Below are 21,004 nucleotides of genomic sequence, written 5' to 3'. Positions count from 1 at the left end.
TGAAACACATATGCACATGCACCCATATATATGTGTTCTCAATACCTGAATGATCGTATTGATATAACTTGATAGTTAAACTTATCAAGGTAGGAAAACTAGTTTCCATTTGACTTTTCTATAAGGCAAGACTTGGTTGAAACTGAAAGTCGCTCACTCGCGTCTGACTCTTTGTGACCCCATGGACTATATACTCCATGGAATTCTCTAGGCCAAAATTGTAGGATGGGTAGCCTTTCCCTTCTCCAGGGGATCTTCCTAACCCAGGGATTGAACCCAGGTCTCCCGCATTGCAGGCAGATTCTTTACCAGCTGAGCCACAAGGGAAGCCCAAGAATACTGGAGTGGGTAGCCTATCCCTTCTCCAGGGGATCTTCCCAACCCAGGAATCATGCTGGGGTCTCCTGCATTGTAGGTGGATTCTTTACCAACTGAGCTATCAGGGAAGACTTGGTTAGGGCAGAGTTAATTTGGGAGAATAAACCTAGCTCTTTTAGAGTGTCTGAATTTTGTGAGACTAGTAAACTTTACAGACACTAAGCAGAAAGGACTAGTAAAATGAATTGCTTTGGGTATACAATTTGCCGACTCTCATAGAGTCAGTCTTTCTCATCCTCTTCCTTCTTTTCCTTACCCTACCCTCCTCTTCCTCCTGCTTCACCACCTCTTTCTCCTCCGGCACCTCTTTCTCTTCCTTGTTTCATCTTCTTCCTTCCCCCCCCTCCTCCCCCTCTTCTTCCCCTTGTCCTCCTCCCCCTCCTGCTGCTTCTCTCTCTCCTTCCTTCCTCCCCTTCCTTGCTTCTCCCAGTCTCCAACTTGACCCAGTCAAAGAAGATTGGTCTACTCCATTCTACTACACAGCTCTTCTTCAGGGTCATTTTCAGGAATGTTTTTCCCCTTCATGATTGCCTCTGATGTTTGTTTTAATTTGTGAATGTCCCCTGAACTTCAGTGTTGTTGCACTCCTTAACAGCTGCTGAAGCATATTACAAGGATTCCATTTCAGCCAGACAATTATAAAACAAACTCACTGTTTTTCTAAGCTTATGCCTAGACTGCTAGATTGGGGAGGATAGGGGGAAAGGTAGTGGAGGATAGCAATTTATTCCTTGGAGGGAGCTTACAGTTTTCACAACTACAGTATCCTCCCTGGGGGGGCCCCTGAGTTCACATTCTTTCAGGTACCGCCCCACAAAGATAAGGAATGTTCTGACTTCTCATAGTTCACAGTTGAATAAAGGTGTAGTATAGGATAAATAAGAACAATAACTTATGTATTACCTGCTGACACTGACTCATGACCATACCACTATCAAAGACCCTTGAAACCAGAATACTTTGGCGTTGTGGACTTAGATAGTGAAAGCTTTTGTTAAATAATTGTCTTGTGGAAACCCTGCAATATGTTTTCATCCTCTGTTATGAGGTCCAGCAAACATTTAAATCCACACAAGTGGTGAAGGCTGTTGAGCTATTAGTTATGTAAGTAATTTGGACCTGAAAGGAATTTAAGTTGTGTATTCATAAAATTGGAATAAAGAAAAAAAATCTGCCTTTGCTCCCTTTCTTTGCATGTATCTAATTCTATTTCTGTATCTGTTAAATATTTGTTTAGGAAAAAGATATTTATTCATCTTACAGCTTTTTAGGCATTACTATGGCAAGATCATCTTTTCTTCTTTTAGATTCTGTCAACAGAGCCATTTGTATGTCAATTCAGGGGAAAACCAGTCAGTCAGTTATTTTGCTTTCAGTTTGGCCCAAGGAACACTGCTTAACCTGGGGAATACTCTAGGTGGCATAGCTCTCACAAACTGTAAGTCAAGTGCTTAAAACATAGGAAAACAAAAAGTAATAAAAAGAAGTTCATTCATGATAGGTTTTAATATGTGTTATAAACTCTAATAAATTTTTCCCTGGCTTATGTGTATTTTTATTAAAAGAAGCTTATTGTATAATTATGAAATTTAAAATATACTGGTAAAATATTAAAGTATCAGAAGTGAAGAAAAACTGATAGAATGACAAGGATAAATTGGTCTGTTCCCAATTACAATGGAAGACTTTGACACCTGTCTCAGAATTTTAAAGACCAAATTGACAAAATTAATGAAAATATAATTAGCAAGCTTGATTTCTTAGAAATGAGTAGAATTCTGCAACCAACTATTAGGGGACAAACATTGTTTCCCATCACATAAGCAACATTTTGAAAAATTGATTATATGTTTGGCTATGAAGAAAATCTTAAAATATATCTTACAGAACATAGTCTCTGACCAAAATTCAGTACAATTTAGAAAGCAACAACAAAACGGTAACAAAACCTCATGTATTTAAAAATAAAAAAACTTACATATATAAATAATTCATAGAGAAATTAGTATTTTAATATACATTCAAAAATATTTATGTACTCAGATATTTATCCAATCCAGCAATAATTTTGATTAAATAGGAAAGGGCTATTTTGAACTTCCCATGCATATCTAATAATAGCAGTAAACACATAACATAATAATTCTTTATACTTGGTTGATTGGGGAAGAGTGTTAAGCAAATTATAGATACTTACAAGATTATTTAATCTGTTTAGAATAATATTTGTTTTCAAATCCTTTGATAGCACTAGATTTTCACATACTTCCTAGAAAAATGCTTTGGAAACAGACAGTCTGTTCATTTTTGTTGGATTGTATGCAGTAAAAAATAGTGAAAAACTATCCTCAGTATAGTCTTTATGAGCTAATTGAAAATCATTCTTACCTAGTCATTAAAGTAGATTCACTAAGGTTGTCTATTTGTCAACCTGGATTGATATAATGAAGTTAGATTTTGGAATAATTCAGATGGGCCTTTCTGAAAATTATTCTAAATTAATGAATCAAAATATACATATTTAATCTCTTGAAAAGGCAAAATGACAACCAAAGCTACATCATACAGATGCTCTTTTGCCCAAGACAGGTATGAGTGAAGTGTCTTCTCTGGAATCCATACTCTGATCACAAGCCAGGTGTGATATATATTTTTGAAAGATCTGATAATTAGCCAAACTGAGCTTGCTACGGTTATAGATAGACCAGCTAAACATGGTGGCCTAATTCCAGAATTAGGCCACAGTCCCTGACTTACACAAGCCCACCCTGAAAATAAATTTCACCAAATGTATTTCTATCACTTAGTAAGTCTCAGCATTGTCAGAGAAACACTTGGCTGGTTAAAATAATATTTAAACAGCACATTTGTGCCTGTATTTGAATTCACAGAGCTGTTTACATAGGAACTCCTATCTTCCATTAGAAATAAAAATGGAAACATTAAAAGTCAAATAGTCTGTGATATTGGCTGTTTTCCTTATATGCTTTAAATATTAGCAGTTTACCTCATTGGATTTTATAATGAATCCATCCTGAAGCTTATAATAAAAATATGTGACATTGCCATCAATATGAGACCACATAGAACCTATGGCCTAAGAAAATGTAACTGTCATGTAGGATTTCAGTTATATTCTAGGAATTTGAAAGAAGTCAGACATATAAGATCCAACAGATTTAGAGGAATGCTGGTCTGAATTTGTGAAATATTTTCAATAGGAAAATCGTAAGTATAATTCTGGTAGTATCAAGGACTCATTTGCACCCTTATAATAGTTGCCACCTTGTCTCCTGCATTTTGGTAGTTTATGTACCTTTATTACTATTTATAAAATTCCTTAAAAGTAGAAACTGTAACTAATTTTTATGTCTTGCCTGGTGTCCAGGATATAGGTAAGATTTAATAAATATTTCTTAAATATGGAGGTTGGGTGAAGGAGTGAAAGAAACACTAGATTGGGAAAGGAATTTCGGGCCTAATTGTGGCTCTGCTGCTAATGCTAGTGGTGGAGAAAATAGCAGGGAAAAAATGGCAAAAGTATTTGAAGGAGAAAAGAAAAAAGTTGAAATTGTGAAGAAGGCAAAGTTGATTTCCACATGCCCCCATGGTCCTTTGGATTTCTCTTGTTTTTTCCTCCAAATCTGGAAATTGTCATTGGGAAATTGTCATTGATACATACACACACACCATTCCCCACTAATGCTCCTCCCTCATATGTATGTGTATGAACACACACAGAAATTTTATTGAAATAGCAAGGTATTTGATATAAATCTATGTTTTTAGCCTTATCATTGCCTTAGTCTCCATTGCTTCCTTTGCTAGATTTGACTTGCCTCAGTGCCTTCCCTCTTTTAATTAGCTGTCACTAAGATCTTCCTGTACTTTTATTTCCCTGTGTACTAGCATCATTCTCCATTTATCATGTTACAGTTTTCAACTCAGCAGTTTTGGGAGGCTATACCCCACTATCATTTCTCCCCACCCACCACTGTCTGCTATGCAACTGTGAGGGATACACTGAGGGGTTTAACTTTGAGCCTTTTAGTTAATTTCACACTCTTCAGATTTCATTTCTGCAGACTTGATGTAAACAGCATGTTACTGGCAAATCCAGCACTATAGTTGCCAAGATGTGCTGAAATTCCCTTTGCCTAGATAATTCCTTAGAGTTAAAAAAAAAAAAGCCCCCAATAAGCAGACAGCTCTAGTTAAAATGCACGTGTAGTTCCTTGATGAGAAGGAAGTTCACTAGACAAGACCTTCCCAGTACATCTGTAAGAGAAGATTAGCTATTGCTTTGACTTTGAAAAGGCCAGAGCAGGATCATGAAGGAATGCGGTAGCAGAGTGGAGTGTTAAGGGAGTAAACATGTAGGGCATGGAGCATTGCCCACAAAGGTCAATTCAAGGTCAGTTTAAGGGTTTAAGTCATCTTAGTCATTCTTAAGAATGAAGACTCCCAAAATTTTAAGGTCAGCAGAGACTGGGAGTTAGTGGTAAATTACCAAATTAATATTGGTGGAAAATGTCCTTTAATTTCTTCACACTTATGCTTTGGAGCATTGATTAAACCCTGAAGGCTATTGGTGTTTCTTGGCCTCTCTTCTGTGGAAGCCAGTTTTTTCTCTCTTCATCTCCTTTCTCAATCTTTCCTATGCCCAGCCTGTCCTCTCACTTACCCCACTACTCCTTCTTTTTCCATTTTCCCTTCTCCTTGGCATTTCCCTAAGTATTAGTGTCCATCCTGGTCAAATAGAGATGCCTCAAAGGTGCCTTTGAGAACTGCTAATCACTGCTGTAGATCATGGAGACAGTTTCGTTTTTAAGGACTTTTCTCTTGAAGGCATCAACATCCTCTCCACCTTAGCTTCATACTGAAGGTGTTGTGTTTGTACCTCTGTCGACAGACCTGGGAAAGTTGAGGATTCTGTTTTGATTGAGTAGATTTTGAGCCAAAGCTGCTGCTTTTGGTTGAGTCTCTTTCCTTACCCATCTGTCTTTTTCTTTCAACTAGTTGTGCTATTTGATAGAATTGAAAACACTGCAGCTTACATCTGTCTGGGCAGATGGAATGCATTTTGCATGAGTGTTAACTGATTCATGCGTTGCATAAAGAAAGCAGTCTGTATGCATGCTGAAGACTATTTATTGGCTTATAGAGGGTTTGATTCTTTGCCTTTGCCCATGCCCTCACCAACTACCCCATGGTCAAGCCCAGACAAACCTTAAAGAAAAAGAAAAAAAAGGGGGGGGGGATACTATCAATGACAATGGAAGAAAATGGGAACTTAGAGGGAAAAAAGTCTGAACACAGAAGTGTCTTCTGGTAGCTGAGTTCCTTTTGTATTTTTCTAGTGTATGGACCTTCAGAAGGGGAAAACTCATTGTGGGGAAGCTTCACACATGAAGTAATTCGTCATCTCTCACTTGATCATTATTTCACCATATATTATAGACAAAGCTGTTTGGAAATGTTTTCAGAGCATTTGGCATAGTGTGGTCCCTAGTCCCACAGAGTTCCTACACAGTTTCCTCAGCATGAACATAGTTACAGACTGTGACTTTAAACCTGAGTTTGTGATCAACATCAAAGTTTTTATGATGCCACCCATTTGCAGCACAAATAATGGCTTTGTGCTTTTGTCCCCCGTGGATGCTGATGTGCTTGTCACACAGCAGCGTGATGAAATCTCCCCTTAGTTGACTACTAGTAGCTATCCATGTATTTCCAGCAAATGCTGTGTGTATCCTGAAGCCGAGAACATTGAACTTTATTGTCCATTTTGTGCAATTTGCTCTTTGAATGCTATAGCGTGATAGAGAGCAGCTTCATTTGCAAATGATGTTACTACATATTTTGACCTAATTTTCCCTGCTGGAGTAATAACAAGGGTAATAAAACTCACTTGAAGCTGCTGTATAAGCACACATAACTGCCTCAAATTACAGGGGAGTTTCTAAGCTACATAGCCACTGAAACCACGAAGGCCCTCTTCCGACTCTTTTCACAGTTCTAATAAGCATGACCATGACTGTCCCAAATTTCTGGATGAGGAAAAACATTATTCTGTTGGATTATGCTGGTGGTTAGAAGGTTTTTAGCTACAAAATTTGTGTTTCAGTATATATTCTTTGGCTCCATCTAGCCAGGGTTTGGGTAATTTGGGGGTTTGCTAGGGAAAAAAAAGAGGTGAGGAACTTGGAGTGCTCATCATCTCATGTATTTGCAGTAGATATAACGACAAGAGGTGTAAACAGCAGATCTTTAATGAAGAAACTTTGGAAGTAGTAGCCATGGGTTAAGGAAAGCAAGGCTAAGAATTAGGCAAATCAGACATACCAACTGGGCAAGAGCCTTGGCACTTCCATTACTTATGCAGGCTCATGCCCTCTGAGTAGCACATATCGTCTCCTGGATGGTCTCTGACTGAATGAATTTTGAGGAACTTCGAGTGGCTTCAGAATGGAACTCAAACATGATTATAGAGTCAAAAATGAAATTCACCTATGGACTAATAATGATCTTTGAATTCCTGGAGTACCCTGGTGCAGTGCAGCATTTCAGTCTTTGTCAGAAAGCCCCAGTATATCATAGGCACATTGGTCGCTGAACTCCCTCCACATCTTCTCACACATAACTTGGCATAAAAATTATCTTTGTACACCACCCTTCCACCATTACGTACACACCTTTGCCCATGCATGTCCTCCCTTATTTAGAGCTCCATATGGAGATTGACTTGGTTTAGTTTAATGCTTACTTGCAGAGTGATGGTGACATGCCAGGCTTTGTGCTAGACTATAAAGATATACCAGAGAAGGCAATGGCAACCCACTCTAGTACTCTTGCCTGGCAACAGAGAGGAAATCTGCCCTTAAAGATCTGCCAGTCTAATAGCAGAGATGGACAAGTAAATAGACTAATTAAATAAAAGGAATTTATGAAGCCTCAGGAATATAAAGTACCAACTTAAAATGTATTTCATTTATGTTGCTGAAATAACATGAATGCCAATTAAATTTCCTAATATCTGATGCTGGGAGGGATTGGGGCCAGGAGGAGAAGGGGACGACAGAGGATGAGATGGCTGGATGGCATCACGGACTCGATGGACGTGAGTCTGAGTGAACTCCGGGAGATGGTGATGGACAGGGAGACCTGGCGTGCTGCGATTCATGGGGTCGCAAAGAGTCGGACAGGACTGAGCGACTGAACTGAATATGTTTATAAAGATATGATATTTCTTCAAAGGGACCTAAATGTGACAACTGGGTCATTAAAAAATATAAAGTCGAGCAACAATCTCTTTGTTACTCTTCTTGAAGGAAGTGTAGCTCCTGTTTCTGCCCAATTGCAATTTCTGAAAGTTGTATCAACTTGATTATAGAAGCCTGTGATCCTAAGGCATCAAGGTTAAAACAGTATTTATTCAACTCCAAGCTCCATCTTCTCAAAGCCAGAAATATCTGCTCCTGCTTATTCTGAATTCACTCCAAAAGGAGAAAGTCACACCCAAAAAGAATTTTTCAACTTTGGTACATTTGGTTGCATCAAGACTTTTGTGGTGACGGGATGCTCATGTAAATATCAAATTAGAGACTCTCCTTAGTGCCTCTTGTCAATTATTCCCCTCAATAAATTTAATGAACACAATTTCTGTGGCCCTGTACTGTACATACTAGACTTTGAGGGAGTTATAAAAATTGTGTCTTAATAATCTTAATTATCAAATAGCACTTATCAAACATGTACACATCTGTGAGTTCCTTACAGCATTTATTCATTTTTTTAAATATAAATTTATTTATTTTAATTGAAGGTTAATTACTTTACAATATTGTATTGGTTTTGCCATACATCTACATGAATCCACCACAGGTATACACGTGTTCCCCATCCTGAACCCCCCTCCTGCCTCCCTCCCCGTACCATCCCTCTGGGTTGTCCCAGTGCACCAGCTCCAAGCATCCAGTATCATGCATCGAACCTGGGCTGGCGACTCATTTCATATATGATATTATACATGTTTCAATGCCATTCTCCCAAATCATCCCACCCTCGCCCTCTCCCACAGAGTCCAAAAGACTGTTCTATACATCTGTGTCTCTTTTGCTGTCTCACATACAGGGTTATCGTTACCATCTTTCTAAATTTCATACATATGTGTTAGTATACTGTATTGGTGTTTTTCTTTCTGGCTTACTTCACTCTGTGTAATAGGTTCCAATTTCATCCACCTCATTAGAACTGATCCAAATGTATTCTTTTTAATGGCTGAGTAATACTCCATTGTGTATATGTACCACAGCTTTCTTGTCCATTCATCTGCTGATGGACATCTAGGTTGCTTCCATGTCCTGGCTATTATAAACAGTGCTGCGATGAATATTGGGGTACACGTGTCTCTTTCAATTCTGGTTTCCTCCATGTGTATGCCCAGCAGTAGGATTGCTGGGTCATAAGGCGGTTCTATTTCCAGTTTTTTTAAGGACTCTCCACACTGTTCTCCATAGTGGCTGTACTAGTTTTCATTCCCACCAGCAGTGTAGGAGGGTTCCTTTTTCTCCACACTCTCTCCAGCATTTATTGCTTGTAGACTTTTGGATTGCAGCCATTCTGACTGGTGTGAAATGGTACCTCATTGTAGTTTTGATTTGCATTTCTCAGATAATGAGTGATGTTGAGCATCTTTTCATGTGTTTGTTAGCCATCTGTATGTCTTCTTTGGAGAAATGTCTATTTAGTTCTTTGGCCCATTTTTTGATTGGGTCGTTTATTTTTCTGGAGTTGAGCCGTCCTTACAGCATTTAAAAGCAAATCTAAAGTCAATGGAATTCCTTTAAGGAGCTCCCCAAACAGGCTGCATCTCTTCCTTTGGCAATTTTTAGAATAAATAAATCTTCCTGATGGATAACTGGTGGGGTGTAGAGTGATTGACACTTTCCCCAGCTCGACCCATTCATCATCTGTGTTAGATCCTCTCCAGTATTGGCCACACCTCTAAACTCTGACAGCCCCAAATTCATCTGTCCCTTTGGGGTTCTTGAGCTTGTTGGTAGTGATGAAGACTAAATGGGGAAGCAAAGGAAAAGACTTTCAAATAACCAAACCACCATTACTTCCCATCTCAAACACTGGTTAAGGAAAGTCCCTGCTTGGAGGCAGGATTATGGGCATGCTAACCTTTGAAAGTTCTCTTGAACCCCGTGTCCTTGTTTTTCTGCATAGACACAATGATGATGAAAATTGCCCTGTTAGCCACGTTATCCACAGCACAGCATGAAGTACGTGGTTGATGCCATTTAGGGCTGTACTCTTGGTGACCCTGAAGCATCACTTGGTTTGTTTGCTAGGAGAAAACTGGAATACAAACAAATGACTAGAAGGACAAAACTGTGTGAATGAAAAGCAAGGTTACCAAATAGATATGAATGCAGTGAGTACCTTGTGGCCTTCTGCCACCACAAAACGAAGTGAAAAGAAAGAAAGAATGCCCTGGGGATTATGTGCTTTAGATTTGCCAACAGAAGGCAAAGCAAATAACTAGAAGGACTATGTAGGAGTTGCTGAATAGTTGGCAGTCTTTCCACAGCAGTTTCCTTCAACTGCATTATTAACAATAAAGTTTTTAGCCTAATCAAAATTACAAGGCCATCAAGGACTGTCTTGTGTTCTTTCTGGGGAAAAAACATGGTAATTAACTGCTGCAGGATGATGGATTTTTCCAACACAGCTGTCACAACTGCTATTTTAAATCATTTGTTATGGTTTAAAATGTGTAATCCCCAAGAAATTGATCATTACTGCGATTCAATGCTGGTGTTTCAGTGCCTTAACCAACCTGAGCTTTACATGAGACCATTAACTAACAAAAGCCAGTCATGAAGTGCTAACTACTAATGACTGATTTCTCAATGATCACTTCTGTCTTCTTCTAAACAAGATTTTATTTTTTTTTAAATTTGCACTGAAATTTCTGACAAGACAAAAACAGGTGCACTCTCATATTCTTGTTTCTTTCTTCTCTGTATGGTCACTGCCACTTTTTTTCTTTTCTTCCTCGCTGGCTGTGCCTTCCTAATCAGGATTACTTCATAGCCTTTGTTCATGGTGTGTCACTCATTGGGTCCACCCTGCCCTTCAGAATCTGTTCAGATGCTGTGACATCTTCATGGTGCAATTGATATTGTACCTCTTCCAGGAAGCCTTCCCGGTTACTGTATTCATCATTCCCTCAATTAGTATTCATTAAAAGGGTACCAGCCATTCTGCTAGGCATTAGCGATACCAAAATGAAAGACATATATTCCCAAATGTCAAGAACTTTTTATTTTTTCATCCAAGTTTATTGTTGGAGTGACTAAATCCTTGATATGATTATATGTGTGAGACCTAGACTTTATTGACTTTATTTTTCCATTGTAATTGTCTGCATGTAAATTAATTTACCCATATATCTTGCTTACCATCATCAAGACTCTTTGCGACACCATGGACGGTAGCCCACCAGGCTCCTCTGTCCATGGAATTTCCCAGGCGAGAATACTGGAGTGGGTTGCCATTCCCTTCTCCAGGGATCTTCCCAACCCAGGGTTCAAACCCAGGTCTCTTGCCTTGCAGATGGATCCTTAACCATCTGAGCCACAAGTGAAGCCACCGATTTTCTTCTATAATCATTGGCTAATCTGTAGTTTGATTCTGGATTACCAATCTGCAAGTTGATCTTGCTTTATTACTTCTGATATAGTTCCTCAAATTGGAAGTAATCTGAAATGTGGTAATTCCACTTTCTGAAAATAAACTTGAAGAGTTTGGTGTTTAATGAAAGCTAGTGTAAGTCCATTTGTAAACCAGAGTTCTTTTATAGTCATCCCTTCATTTATTTTGTTATGTATGTAAAGATTGTCCTGCAGTTATTTTTGTTTAAAGCAGACACATACACCTTTTAACAATGGTTTATATGTAACTAGTGTCCTAAATTCAGAGACATATCACATTTTCTGTTCAAAGGACAGATTCACAATGTTTAAATTGAGCTTGGAGCCATTGACAAGCAATAGTACAATAGTAAATTTTGTTTTTCCTATGAAGAAGACCAACACTGCTTATTTGATTATCTAAATTAATTAATAAGAACATGAATCATTGCCAAATTGAAATCAACACATTGAGGAATTTATGTTCTTTCCTGGATAATTTCAAATGGTCCTGGAAAAAGAATACATTTGTCCTAATTACTATATTTTAGGGTATAATCCTAGAAAATAGTTGTGAGATCATAAATTAGAGAAATTTCTTAGGACTTTATTTAAGACCTTCATGTGGTATCATATGTTTATTCTCTCAAACCCTTTAAACTGTATTTAGACTGTATCTGGGACCCAAGAATTCATGTTATTAAGTAATCTTTGTATTTGGTTTCATTCTGTACTTGTTTCAGATATATACATCTTAAACACTGTAAATTCCTCCAGTAAAATTGTGACTTGGCACATTTTGTCTCTTTACCTCTCCTCTCCACCCCCTCTTTTTATTTTTTCTCCCTCCACACTTTCAGAGTCTCTTCTCAGACACCTTTACCTTGCTCCCCATTCTAGACACTTGCTACCTTCGTTATGGTTGAGGAGCAATCTCTCCTGGAACTCCTCAGACCCTCGCACTTTCCTTCCTCCATCAACACTTAACTGTTTATTACCATTCCTGCAGTTATCTAATCTGATCGTCTAACTCATGCTAAAGTGTTAATGACAAATGAAGAATGATAATCAGTTTTTTCAGCTAACATTTGAATAATAAGAGAGTTTCATTTCTTTAATAAAATTGAGGCCATAATACTGAATTTTATACTTGTGAATTGTAAGGTGGAGTGGAAGGGGGATTTTTTGGAGTAGTTGACCTTCTTTTGCCCCTAAAATTAGAATCATATGAGCTGCATCTATAAATAATGAAATTTAAGTTAAATGAGCTTGGTGACAAGACAGACAGTTGCCTAAGGTGAAAATATAGGTGATTTGACTCCAGATGTTAATAGGCTTGAGCTTAGAGTTGGGAAATTGCTACAAAACATTGTTACTACATATCTTCTATTACTCAGATATGAGAGGGCCTGTGAACGTATTGAAAAGATTTAAGCAGAAATTTCTTTTCTAATGGTAGGAATGAAAGCTAGCGGAATTTTCTTCTTGCACTGTGATGCTTGAGAATTAAAAATTCTTAGTTTGCAAACCCTATTTAAGGGAGCATTGTACTGTAATGCAGTTAGTAGCTCCTATATGATAGTATTGAAATTACTGATGGTAGGAAACTCAGACCCCAAAACCCCACATTTATAATTTAAGATTTTCTTTGTGATTTTCCTGTATAATATTCACTAAGACCAGTGGGAAATGTGAGATTATTTAACGTTCAATCTAGAATTAAAAACCAAACTCCTTTCTTAGCATTCTCTATGTGTGTTTTCAACAAATGGTGTTTTAAATTAATTTTTCATAAAGCGTATATTGCAACAAAAAAAGGCACATCCTAGAAATAGAATTTGCTGGTCCTGGTTCAACATTTTATTTGATAGGCAGTCTGCTTATGACAACATGACCTTCAGCTAAAATCAAGATCTTATAACAACTTTTATGTAGTCAATGAACCACAAGATGGCACCACTAAACAAATAGTTTATCTCAAGATGATGTCTAGGTTCTCTAGATAAATGCTCAAAAATAGGACTTTATTTAATACCTCTTCAAAACCAACATCGATCACTTCTGATTAATAGAATGAATAGAATATGAGAGGGGGAAATAGGGAAAAAAGAAACCTAACAGACATCACTTAAACCAAGTGATCTAGGTTAATTTCACCATGCTCAGTTACGTCATACCATGTACTTGTGACATGATGTGATGAGGAGGGCACTTCACTCCCATGATGTTCTTTCCTCAAACCCGTGACCTCAGTCTAGTCATGAGAAAACATCAGACAAACCCGAAGTTAGGGACGTTCTACAGAATACTTGACCAGTACTTCTGAAAAGTGTCAAGCTAGTGAAAAACAGAAAGACTGAGGACTACCACAGATTACAGGAGTCTAAGGAGACGTAACAACTAAATAGAGGCAGGATCCCAATTTGGGTCTGACAAAAAGTACATTAGTGGGGAGACTGAGGCAATCCTAATAAAGATTTTAATGTTGTTAAGAGTATTAGACCAACATTAATTTCTTAGTTTTGACAGTTGTGCCATGGTCATTGAGATGTTAACATTTAAAAGAAACAGTGTAAAGGTTATAGAGAAACACTCTGTACTATCTTTAAAACTTTTCTCTAGGTCTGAAATTACTATTTAAAATAAAAAAAATATTTTAAAAGTCAAGATACAGAAAGTAGTCTCTGATACACTAAGTTAACAGGCAGCAATTTTCCATTTATTGCCTGGACATTCTAGACGTCTATAAAAACTCGCATAATGGTTAGGCATGTTAACCCTGTGCTTGGTTCCACAATCTGGGGTTTAATTCCTCTATAGACATAGTGAGCATGTTTTTTTAAGACTCCACATTAGAATACCTTGTCTCATCAGAAAAATAGTTGTAGTTTTCAGTTGAGAGAATAAAACCCAGATAATAAAGATGGAGCCAAGTTGATTTTCTCTGTTCTATGGCAATTGGTGGCACCTTTTAAAGACGTTATCTCACTAATATATGTCATGAATATTATGGCTGTGCATTCCATATATTTAACAATTTTGTGGTTTACTCACTGTAATCTTGCCACATGCCGGGATTCCCTGTCTAACATGCCAAGTATTTGTGTTGCACAGGATAGTAGTTTGTCTCACAAAACCTCTTAGAATCAAGGGGTAAACATTTTAACTCCTCTAAAGGCTGTGTGAGAACCAGTTTCCAGCATGTTATATTTGTACATACAGATGTGAGTAAACTTTGACTAGAAAGTGTTTATGTGAATAATTAGAAAAACAGTACTTTCTATGTCATGATAAGGGCTACATAGATAAAAGTTTTAATATATATTTTCTCCCAGATCTATAAATTAATGTGGAAGTTTCCAACATATTTAAATTTCCACATGCAAGAGATTAAAATCGGACCCTTATCTTACCCTACTTCGAAAGTTAACACAAAATGAGTTAAAGACTTAACCTGAAGTTGTAAAGCTCCTGAGAAGATAACATAGTGGGAAAAAGTTCTTGACATTGGTCTTCAAAAGGATTTTTTGGATATGACACCAAAAGCACAAGCAATAAAAGCAAAAATAATTAAGTGGGACTACATCAAGCAAAAAACTTTCTGCATAGCAAAAGAAACCATCAGCGCAATGAAAAGGCAACCTACAGAAAGGGAGAAATATTTGCAAATCATCTATCTGATAAGGCATTAATATCTAAAATATTAATTACTTTTCTCTGATTAATCAATAACCTACAACATTTTCGTTTCCTTTAAAAATTCTAGTCTTTGGTAGCTGTCATGCTCACTGATCTTAGATATTTCCTTATACTTTGACTATTAATTTCTGAACACTATCCCAAGTCCAGCCTCATTCCCTTGCTTAGTTTCCATCAGGCTAGCCTTGTATACTAGTTTTTGAGGTCTGCTATAGCAAATTAACCATAAACTTGATGGCTTAAAAGAAAGAGAATTTATTCCCTTGCAATTCTAGAGGCTAGAATTCCAAAATCAAAGTGTCTATAGGGCCATTCTCCCTCTGGAGGGACTAGCAAGGAAGATTCCTTGCCTCATCTAGCTTTGGGTGATTGCCAACAATCCTTGTAGACACACCAGTCAAATCTCTGCCTCTGTCATCTTATGGCATTCTCCCTGGATATCCGTGTCCAAAATTTCCCCTTGTTACTAGTTACTGGTTTTAGGGCCATCCCTAATTCAGTATGACGTTATCTTAAGTTGCTTATATCTGCAAAGGCCCTGTTTCCAAAAAAAAAGGTCACATTCAGAGAAACCAATAGTTAGAACTTCAGCATTTTTTTTTTTGAGAACACAGTTGAACAAAAACCACCTTGACCCGACTCACAGGCCTGACTCCATAAACTGAAACCAACAATCCATGCCACTTCTCATCAGTGCTTCAACCATTTAACCAGTATAGCTGCTTAATGCCTAGTTCAATTCAAAGTGCTGGTGTTTCTAGAGTTACTTTATTTCTTTGAAAGCCTACTGATCTATTTGTGACACATGGCTTCATTTACAAACAGTGGCTTGTTCAATAGGACTGAAGTAATCTTGAATGTACAGGATTAAATCCCATCTATCATATCTTGGAAAAACCAGTTTTGACACTCATGTAACCTTGACGGTAATGGTAGAGTGGACTTTTTTTCTTTCAAGCTTCTTTGATCAGTTGGCTTTATTTTGATGAGAAAACTTGTAGGAATCATCTAAAGTATATGAAAACTTCTACTTTGTTTTCATATACTTCAAAGCACATATTTTTATAAGAGAGGTGTGACAACAGACAAGCAATATATTTAAGGATCACTGTCCTGTATTCAAGGAATCTTGATCTCTTGCATAGCTACTCACTTGGCACGATCATTCTAATACGTTTAAAAATATGGCTGTATTTCACCTGAGATCTGTGACTACTGACAGTTCTTTGTTTTGCCCCCATATTATTTTACTACATTTGCAGTAACAGATCCACAAATTAAGTGGATTTAAACATCAGAACTTTATTCTCTCCTAGTTCTCAAAGCTATAACTCTGCAGAGCCATTCTGCCTCTAAAGGCTCCAGGGAAAACACTGCCTTCCCTCTTGCTAGCTTCTAGTGGTCGCCAGCAATCCTTGGCGTCCTTTGGCTTGCAGCTGCATCACCCCACTTTCTTCCGTTTCTCTGCATGTCCAGAAACACACTGGTATGTAAACATACCAGGCATGGACCATGGTAATCGAATACAACCTCATTTAACTTGATTACATCTGCAAAGACCCTGTTTTTGAGAAAAGTCACAATCTGAAGTTATGGGTGAACCTCAATTGTGGGGAAATATTGTCTAACCCAGTCCAGCCAAAGAATGCAGTCTCCTAGGGAAAAAAAAATCTGTTTCAACTTCCAGCCTTACTCATATCAATATCAGACTGATTTTTCTCTATGACTTCAGCTTGAAATACTTTAAAAGGCATTAGTTACAAAATAAGAAGTCTTCTTATTCCCAACCTCTGTGCTCATTTTTGAAAATTATAAATCTGTAACTTGTTACTTGCATTTTGTATAAATACAAGTTTTAGAACTCAGAGGGTTTTCAATAAAGAATCTTTCAGAACTTCTGTTCCTAAATATCCATGGTTTATATGATTGAGACACACTAAATGGTTTGCAGGCCATTGAATTAATTATGTGTCACTCTTATCTGTGATAATTATGGAAAAAACTTATTTTAGTATATGAAGAGAAGTTCGATAGAAATATCTGTCTGCATAGTACCACATAATCAGTTGGAAAATGTTCAATAAAACATTTCCTTTTTCCCTATCTCCAGTCTGAAATTTTTACTTTTCATTGGGATGCTTTAGTTTATATAATACATTATAGTTCATCTCTCTATAATACTTTATATTTCATAATAGACTACAGTGTTTAATTTTATTTAATTTTAATATTTTTTTACTTTGCTTCTTGATTGCTGGATTATATAACCAGCATTCAGTGTTTATTACTATCTTATGTTTCAGGGACTCCATGAAAAGACTGGTGCATTTACAGCTGTGAAAGTGATGAATGCTCGTAAGGTAATATTACATCCTGTCTGTATTCTGTTGCTTAGTAGATTGTTGTCTCGGGATAAACAGCTCAGAAAATATTGTATTTGTTTTTTGCATCACTGTTATATATAATTATCTTAATTTGCATTTATTATATTTATAATTTTATATTTTCTATCACTAGTATATTATTTTTATGGATTTATTACATTTACACATAAAAATTATAATCGCAGCAAAAGTCCTATATATTCTTGTATTTTACAAAGATGAAAAAATCCATATTCCTATTTCTAGTTGATTATCTATTTCCAGGCATAGTAAACTGTAAATTTCCTCTAATATTGTGTTACTCCTCTGTGTTTTATCATATTTCTTTCCCTCCCCAACAATTCCTTTTGAAAACTCAGGCCATTACGTTTTCAGTGACAGGTAGAAGGAAAAGAACTTGTCTGAGATGCACTTTTTTTCATGTATTTTTTAACAGATGCACAAGAGAGAGTCTAATTGGCAGTGTTCTGACTAACATTCATAAAGCTGTGTCATGGGTCATAATATATTGTCATAGATTATGCTAAGCCCTGATTTCTGTTATCTTTCTTTAGCATGAGTACTTCACTTTCTCAGGATAATATTAGCACGGGCATAACAAAGGTCAAGATATTTTCACTTCACTATAAAGTAAAAGAAAATTCTAAAATATCATATTTGAAAAAAGTGTACATAGTCACTGAATTGTTTTCAATGCCATAAACTGTTCTTCTCCAATTTGTGCAGGAAGTGAATTGCTGAAACTCTTCAAAGAGTTACATGTTTTTTGTTTCATCAGTAAATGTCAAATGAATTTTGAGGTGTTGTGGATTTATTTTACTCTGTAAACCATGACTTCCAAATAATCAGCTTGGTACTCTTTGAGTGAGACTCTCTAAAATACGTTTTCCCTTTTTTTCCACTTAACAGACTTTGACCCACATTTAATCTACGTTTCAGATACTCTGACTTGAAACAGTTAAAAATTATGTTCAGCCCATAGATAGTGTCAATTACCTCGTTTGTTAGAGGAAATAGCACTTTACAATCATCAAATTGTAATATTCCATAAATGGCAGTTAAATCTGTTACTATGAATTTTTTGCCAAGTTTCTATATATATAAGAATCTGATTTTTCTAATTAAAACTATTAGTGTAAATTGAGAGAGGAATTATGTTACTCTTTCATTTAGTACTTAAGTACAAAGTACTCAAGAATAAATCATTTTCAGAGTGTACCAATGCATTTAATAAAGTTTTGTTCTTGGCTTTGCAGACCCCTTTACCTGAAATAGGAAGACGAGTGAGAGTGAATAAATATCAAAAGTCTGTCGGCTGGAGATACAGTGTGAGTACTGAAAGTCTTCATTAGCGTCCAAGCCATCTTTCCTTTAATTTTCAACTTTAGACTAATCCCTTTGTATTGTATCATTATCTGTAGAAGGCCACCACTACACTCTTCTTGCCTAAAGGTGATATATATATTTTTAATGTACTGACATAGATTCATTCATCATATTTGAACACTAGCATCTTTCGGAAAGTAGGGCCTAGAAGAAATGGTACCCTGAACAGGTAAGTGTTGACTGCAGATGAAGGACTAAGTAAATTCACAGCAGATATAGCCTACTAGCTGAATAATAAAAAAAAGGGATGATGGGAACAAGAGTGAATTTTGTCTAAAATTGGCCTTGTATGCTTAGTCACTCATTGTGTCCGACTCTTTGCAATCCTATGGACTGTAGCCCGCCAGGTTCCTCTGTCCATGAGATTCTTCAGACAAGAACACTGGAGGGGGTTGCCATGCCATTCTCCAGGGGTTCTTCCTGACCGGGGGATCAAACCCAGGTCTCCCACATTACAGGCAGAGTCCTTACCGACTGAGCCACCAGGGAAGCCTAAAATTGGCCTCGGCAAGGTTCTTTTCATGCCTTTTACATGATATTCTGGACTGACTAGCTTTTCCCCATCGAGATTTTTAGAGACATTGCCATCATGTATGAGCCCAGTGAAGACTACTCTTTTCGTGTGTGAGAGAACAGTCATAGACAGCAAACCAACAGGCTGCCCAGCCTGAGTGTTCAGACATCTGGCATAGCACTTGAATACATGAAGGAGTGGGAAGGTGATTTCTACCTGAAACCTTTTAACTGCCTTGCAAAGCAGTCTCTATTACTCTGATAATTTGCTTGCTCTAGAGTAAGCTCTGGCAAAGGAAATTCTTTTTCAGTAGATCTTGATGATCTAGATGTTAGTGATCTATCAAAATACTCTGGGGGCCTAAATATAGAATTTTGCTCTAACAATATAACTGATATTTTTTTCTTGATTTTCTCCCCTGCAGTTAGCTATCTAGTATTCAAATATTTTCAACCTTTTGTATCTTAATAAATATGCTTCCAGACTCATTTAAAAATAAGCTTTTCCATTAATAATCACATCCAGAAGAACTTTCTAGTTATATTAAGAAGATATCGGTAAACAGTTTCATGATTAGTTTAAAAGTACTGGGCCCCTGTTTTGTTTACAGTGTTTCTTGGGAGACAAAGCATACCTAAACATAAGAGGTAATGCTTATGTTAATCAAGAAGCTTTGAAAGGTAAGGTATGAAAATTATAATTGTTTCAGTAATTCTGGTTTTATCAAGTATTTGTGTTAATTCATTTGAAGATCATCTCCAAACTCTCTCTGAAGTCTTTCTATATAGGGAAAAACACTTAGATTTTAGAATTGGGTGAAACTGCAATGCAAGTTTTGGCATCCTGAGCTGCCTCTTCTTGACAAAAAGCAGGATATTCAGGCCACTCTGGGATCAACTGGCCTTGAGCCAGGAAATGCTATAGCATCATATTACCGGGATATATGTGAGAGTTTTAAATTACCCACTTGGCCTGATGGATATAATGTACTTATGTGTTTCTCACAAGCTCAACTTCCTGTTAATTGAGAATGGCAAACATACTAATGCTTTCCAAACATATCTGATCTTGGTTTATTGGTTTTGGGGGAGTTTACATTTATGTGGGAGACCCACTCTTAGAAGTTTTTTTCTAGTGGGGAGCTTTGAGTTCTCTGATTATATATTTTAGTAAGAAAAATAATTGATCGGCCAGTTAGCATCTCTAAATCATCCTGAATCCTTTGGGGTAAGAAGTTTGTGACTTACACACACATCTCATTAATCAGGGGTTTACAAAAATAGCAGTAGTGTGGAAGTCAAGAAACATGAGTTCCAATGCCAAGTCTACTGCTAAATAGCTAAGAAGTACTTGGAAAAACGGTTTTACCTCTCTAGTCATCAGCTTTCTCATAGGTAAAATGGCACCAGAATAAGTCTTCCCTGGTGGCTCAGTGGGTAAAGCGTCTGCCTACAATGAGGGAGACCCGGGTTCGATCCCTGGGTTGGGAAGATCCCCTGGAGAAGGAAATGGCAACCCACTCCAGTACTCTTGCCTGGAAAATCCCATGGACTGAGAAGCCTGGTAGGCTACAGTCCATGGGGTCGCAAAAAGTTGAACACGACTGAGCGACTTTCCCTATGACAAGAATAAAAGTATAGTTAAATACAACTACATAGTTGCCAGGAGCCCAGCTGTTCTCTTCCTGCTTGAGGACATGAGGTTTCTAACTCAGAAAGAAAAGGAAGTTCTTTGATATCAAACTACCAAACAAGTTGAAGGACTCAATCTGGCCTGCGCTTCTCTTTAACCTGTTCTTTGTGTTCTTATCCTCACATTACCATCTCATTCTTGTTTATTGCAGGCTTTATGAGTTCATATTTCTCTCAGCAGAACCTTGGTGCCTTGCTACAAACTGAGAGTACCCCTCTACATTTAGAATTGCTAGTTTCTAAGGTTTA

At 37.2% G+C, this 21,004-nt stretch overlaps 1 protein-coding gene across 1 annotated transcript in view; it reads left to right on the top strand.

Annotated features, from left to right (window-relative positions):
• The window catches only part of NRK (Nik related kinase), a 122,450-nt gene that overhangs the window by 38,818 nt on the left and 62,628 nt on the right, over nt 1-21,004 (top strand). The window contains exons 3-4 of the mRNA XM_068962949.1: nt 17,084-17,140; nt 18,421-18,492. Coding sequence (XP_068819050.1) covers nt 17,084-17,140; nt 18,421-18,492 — 129 coding nt within the window. The remainder of the gene's footprint in view (nt 1-17,083; nt 17,141-18,420; nt 18,493-21,004) is intronic.

The sequence above is a fragment of the Capricornis sumatraensis genome, chromosome X (assembly GCF_032405125.1).
Source record: "Capricornis sumatraensis isolate serow.1 chromosome X, serow.2, whole genome shotgun sequence".
Lineage (NCBI taxonomy): Eukaryota > Metazoa > Chordata > Mammalia > Artiodactyla > Bovidae > Capricornis > Capricornis sumatraensis.
The sequence above is the reverse complement of the archived record's forward strand: the minus strand, read 5'-3'. Positions and strand labels throughout refer to the sequence as shown.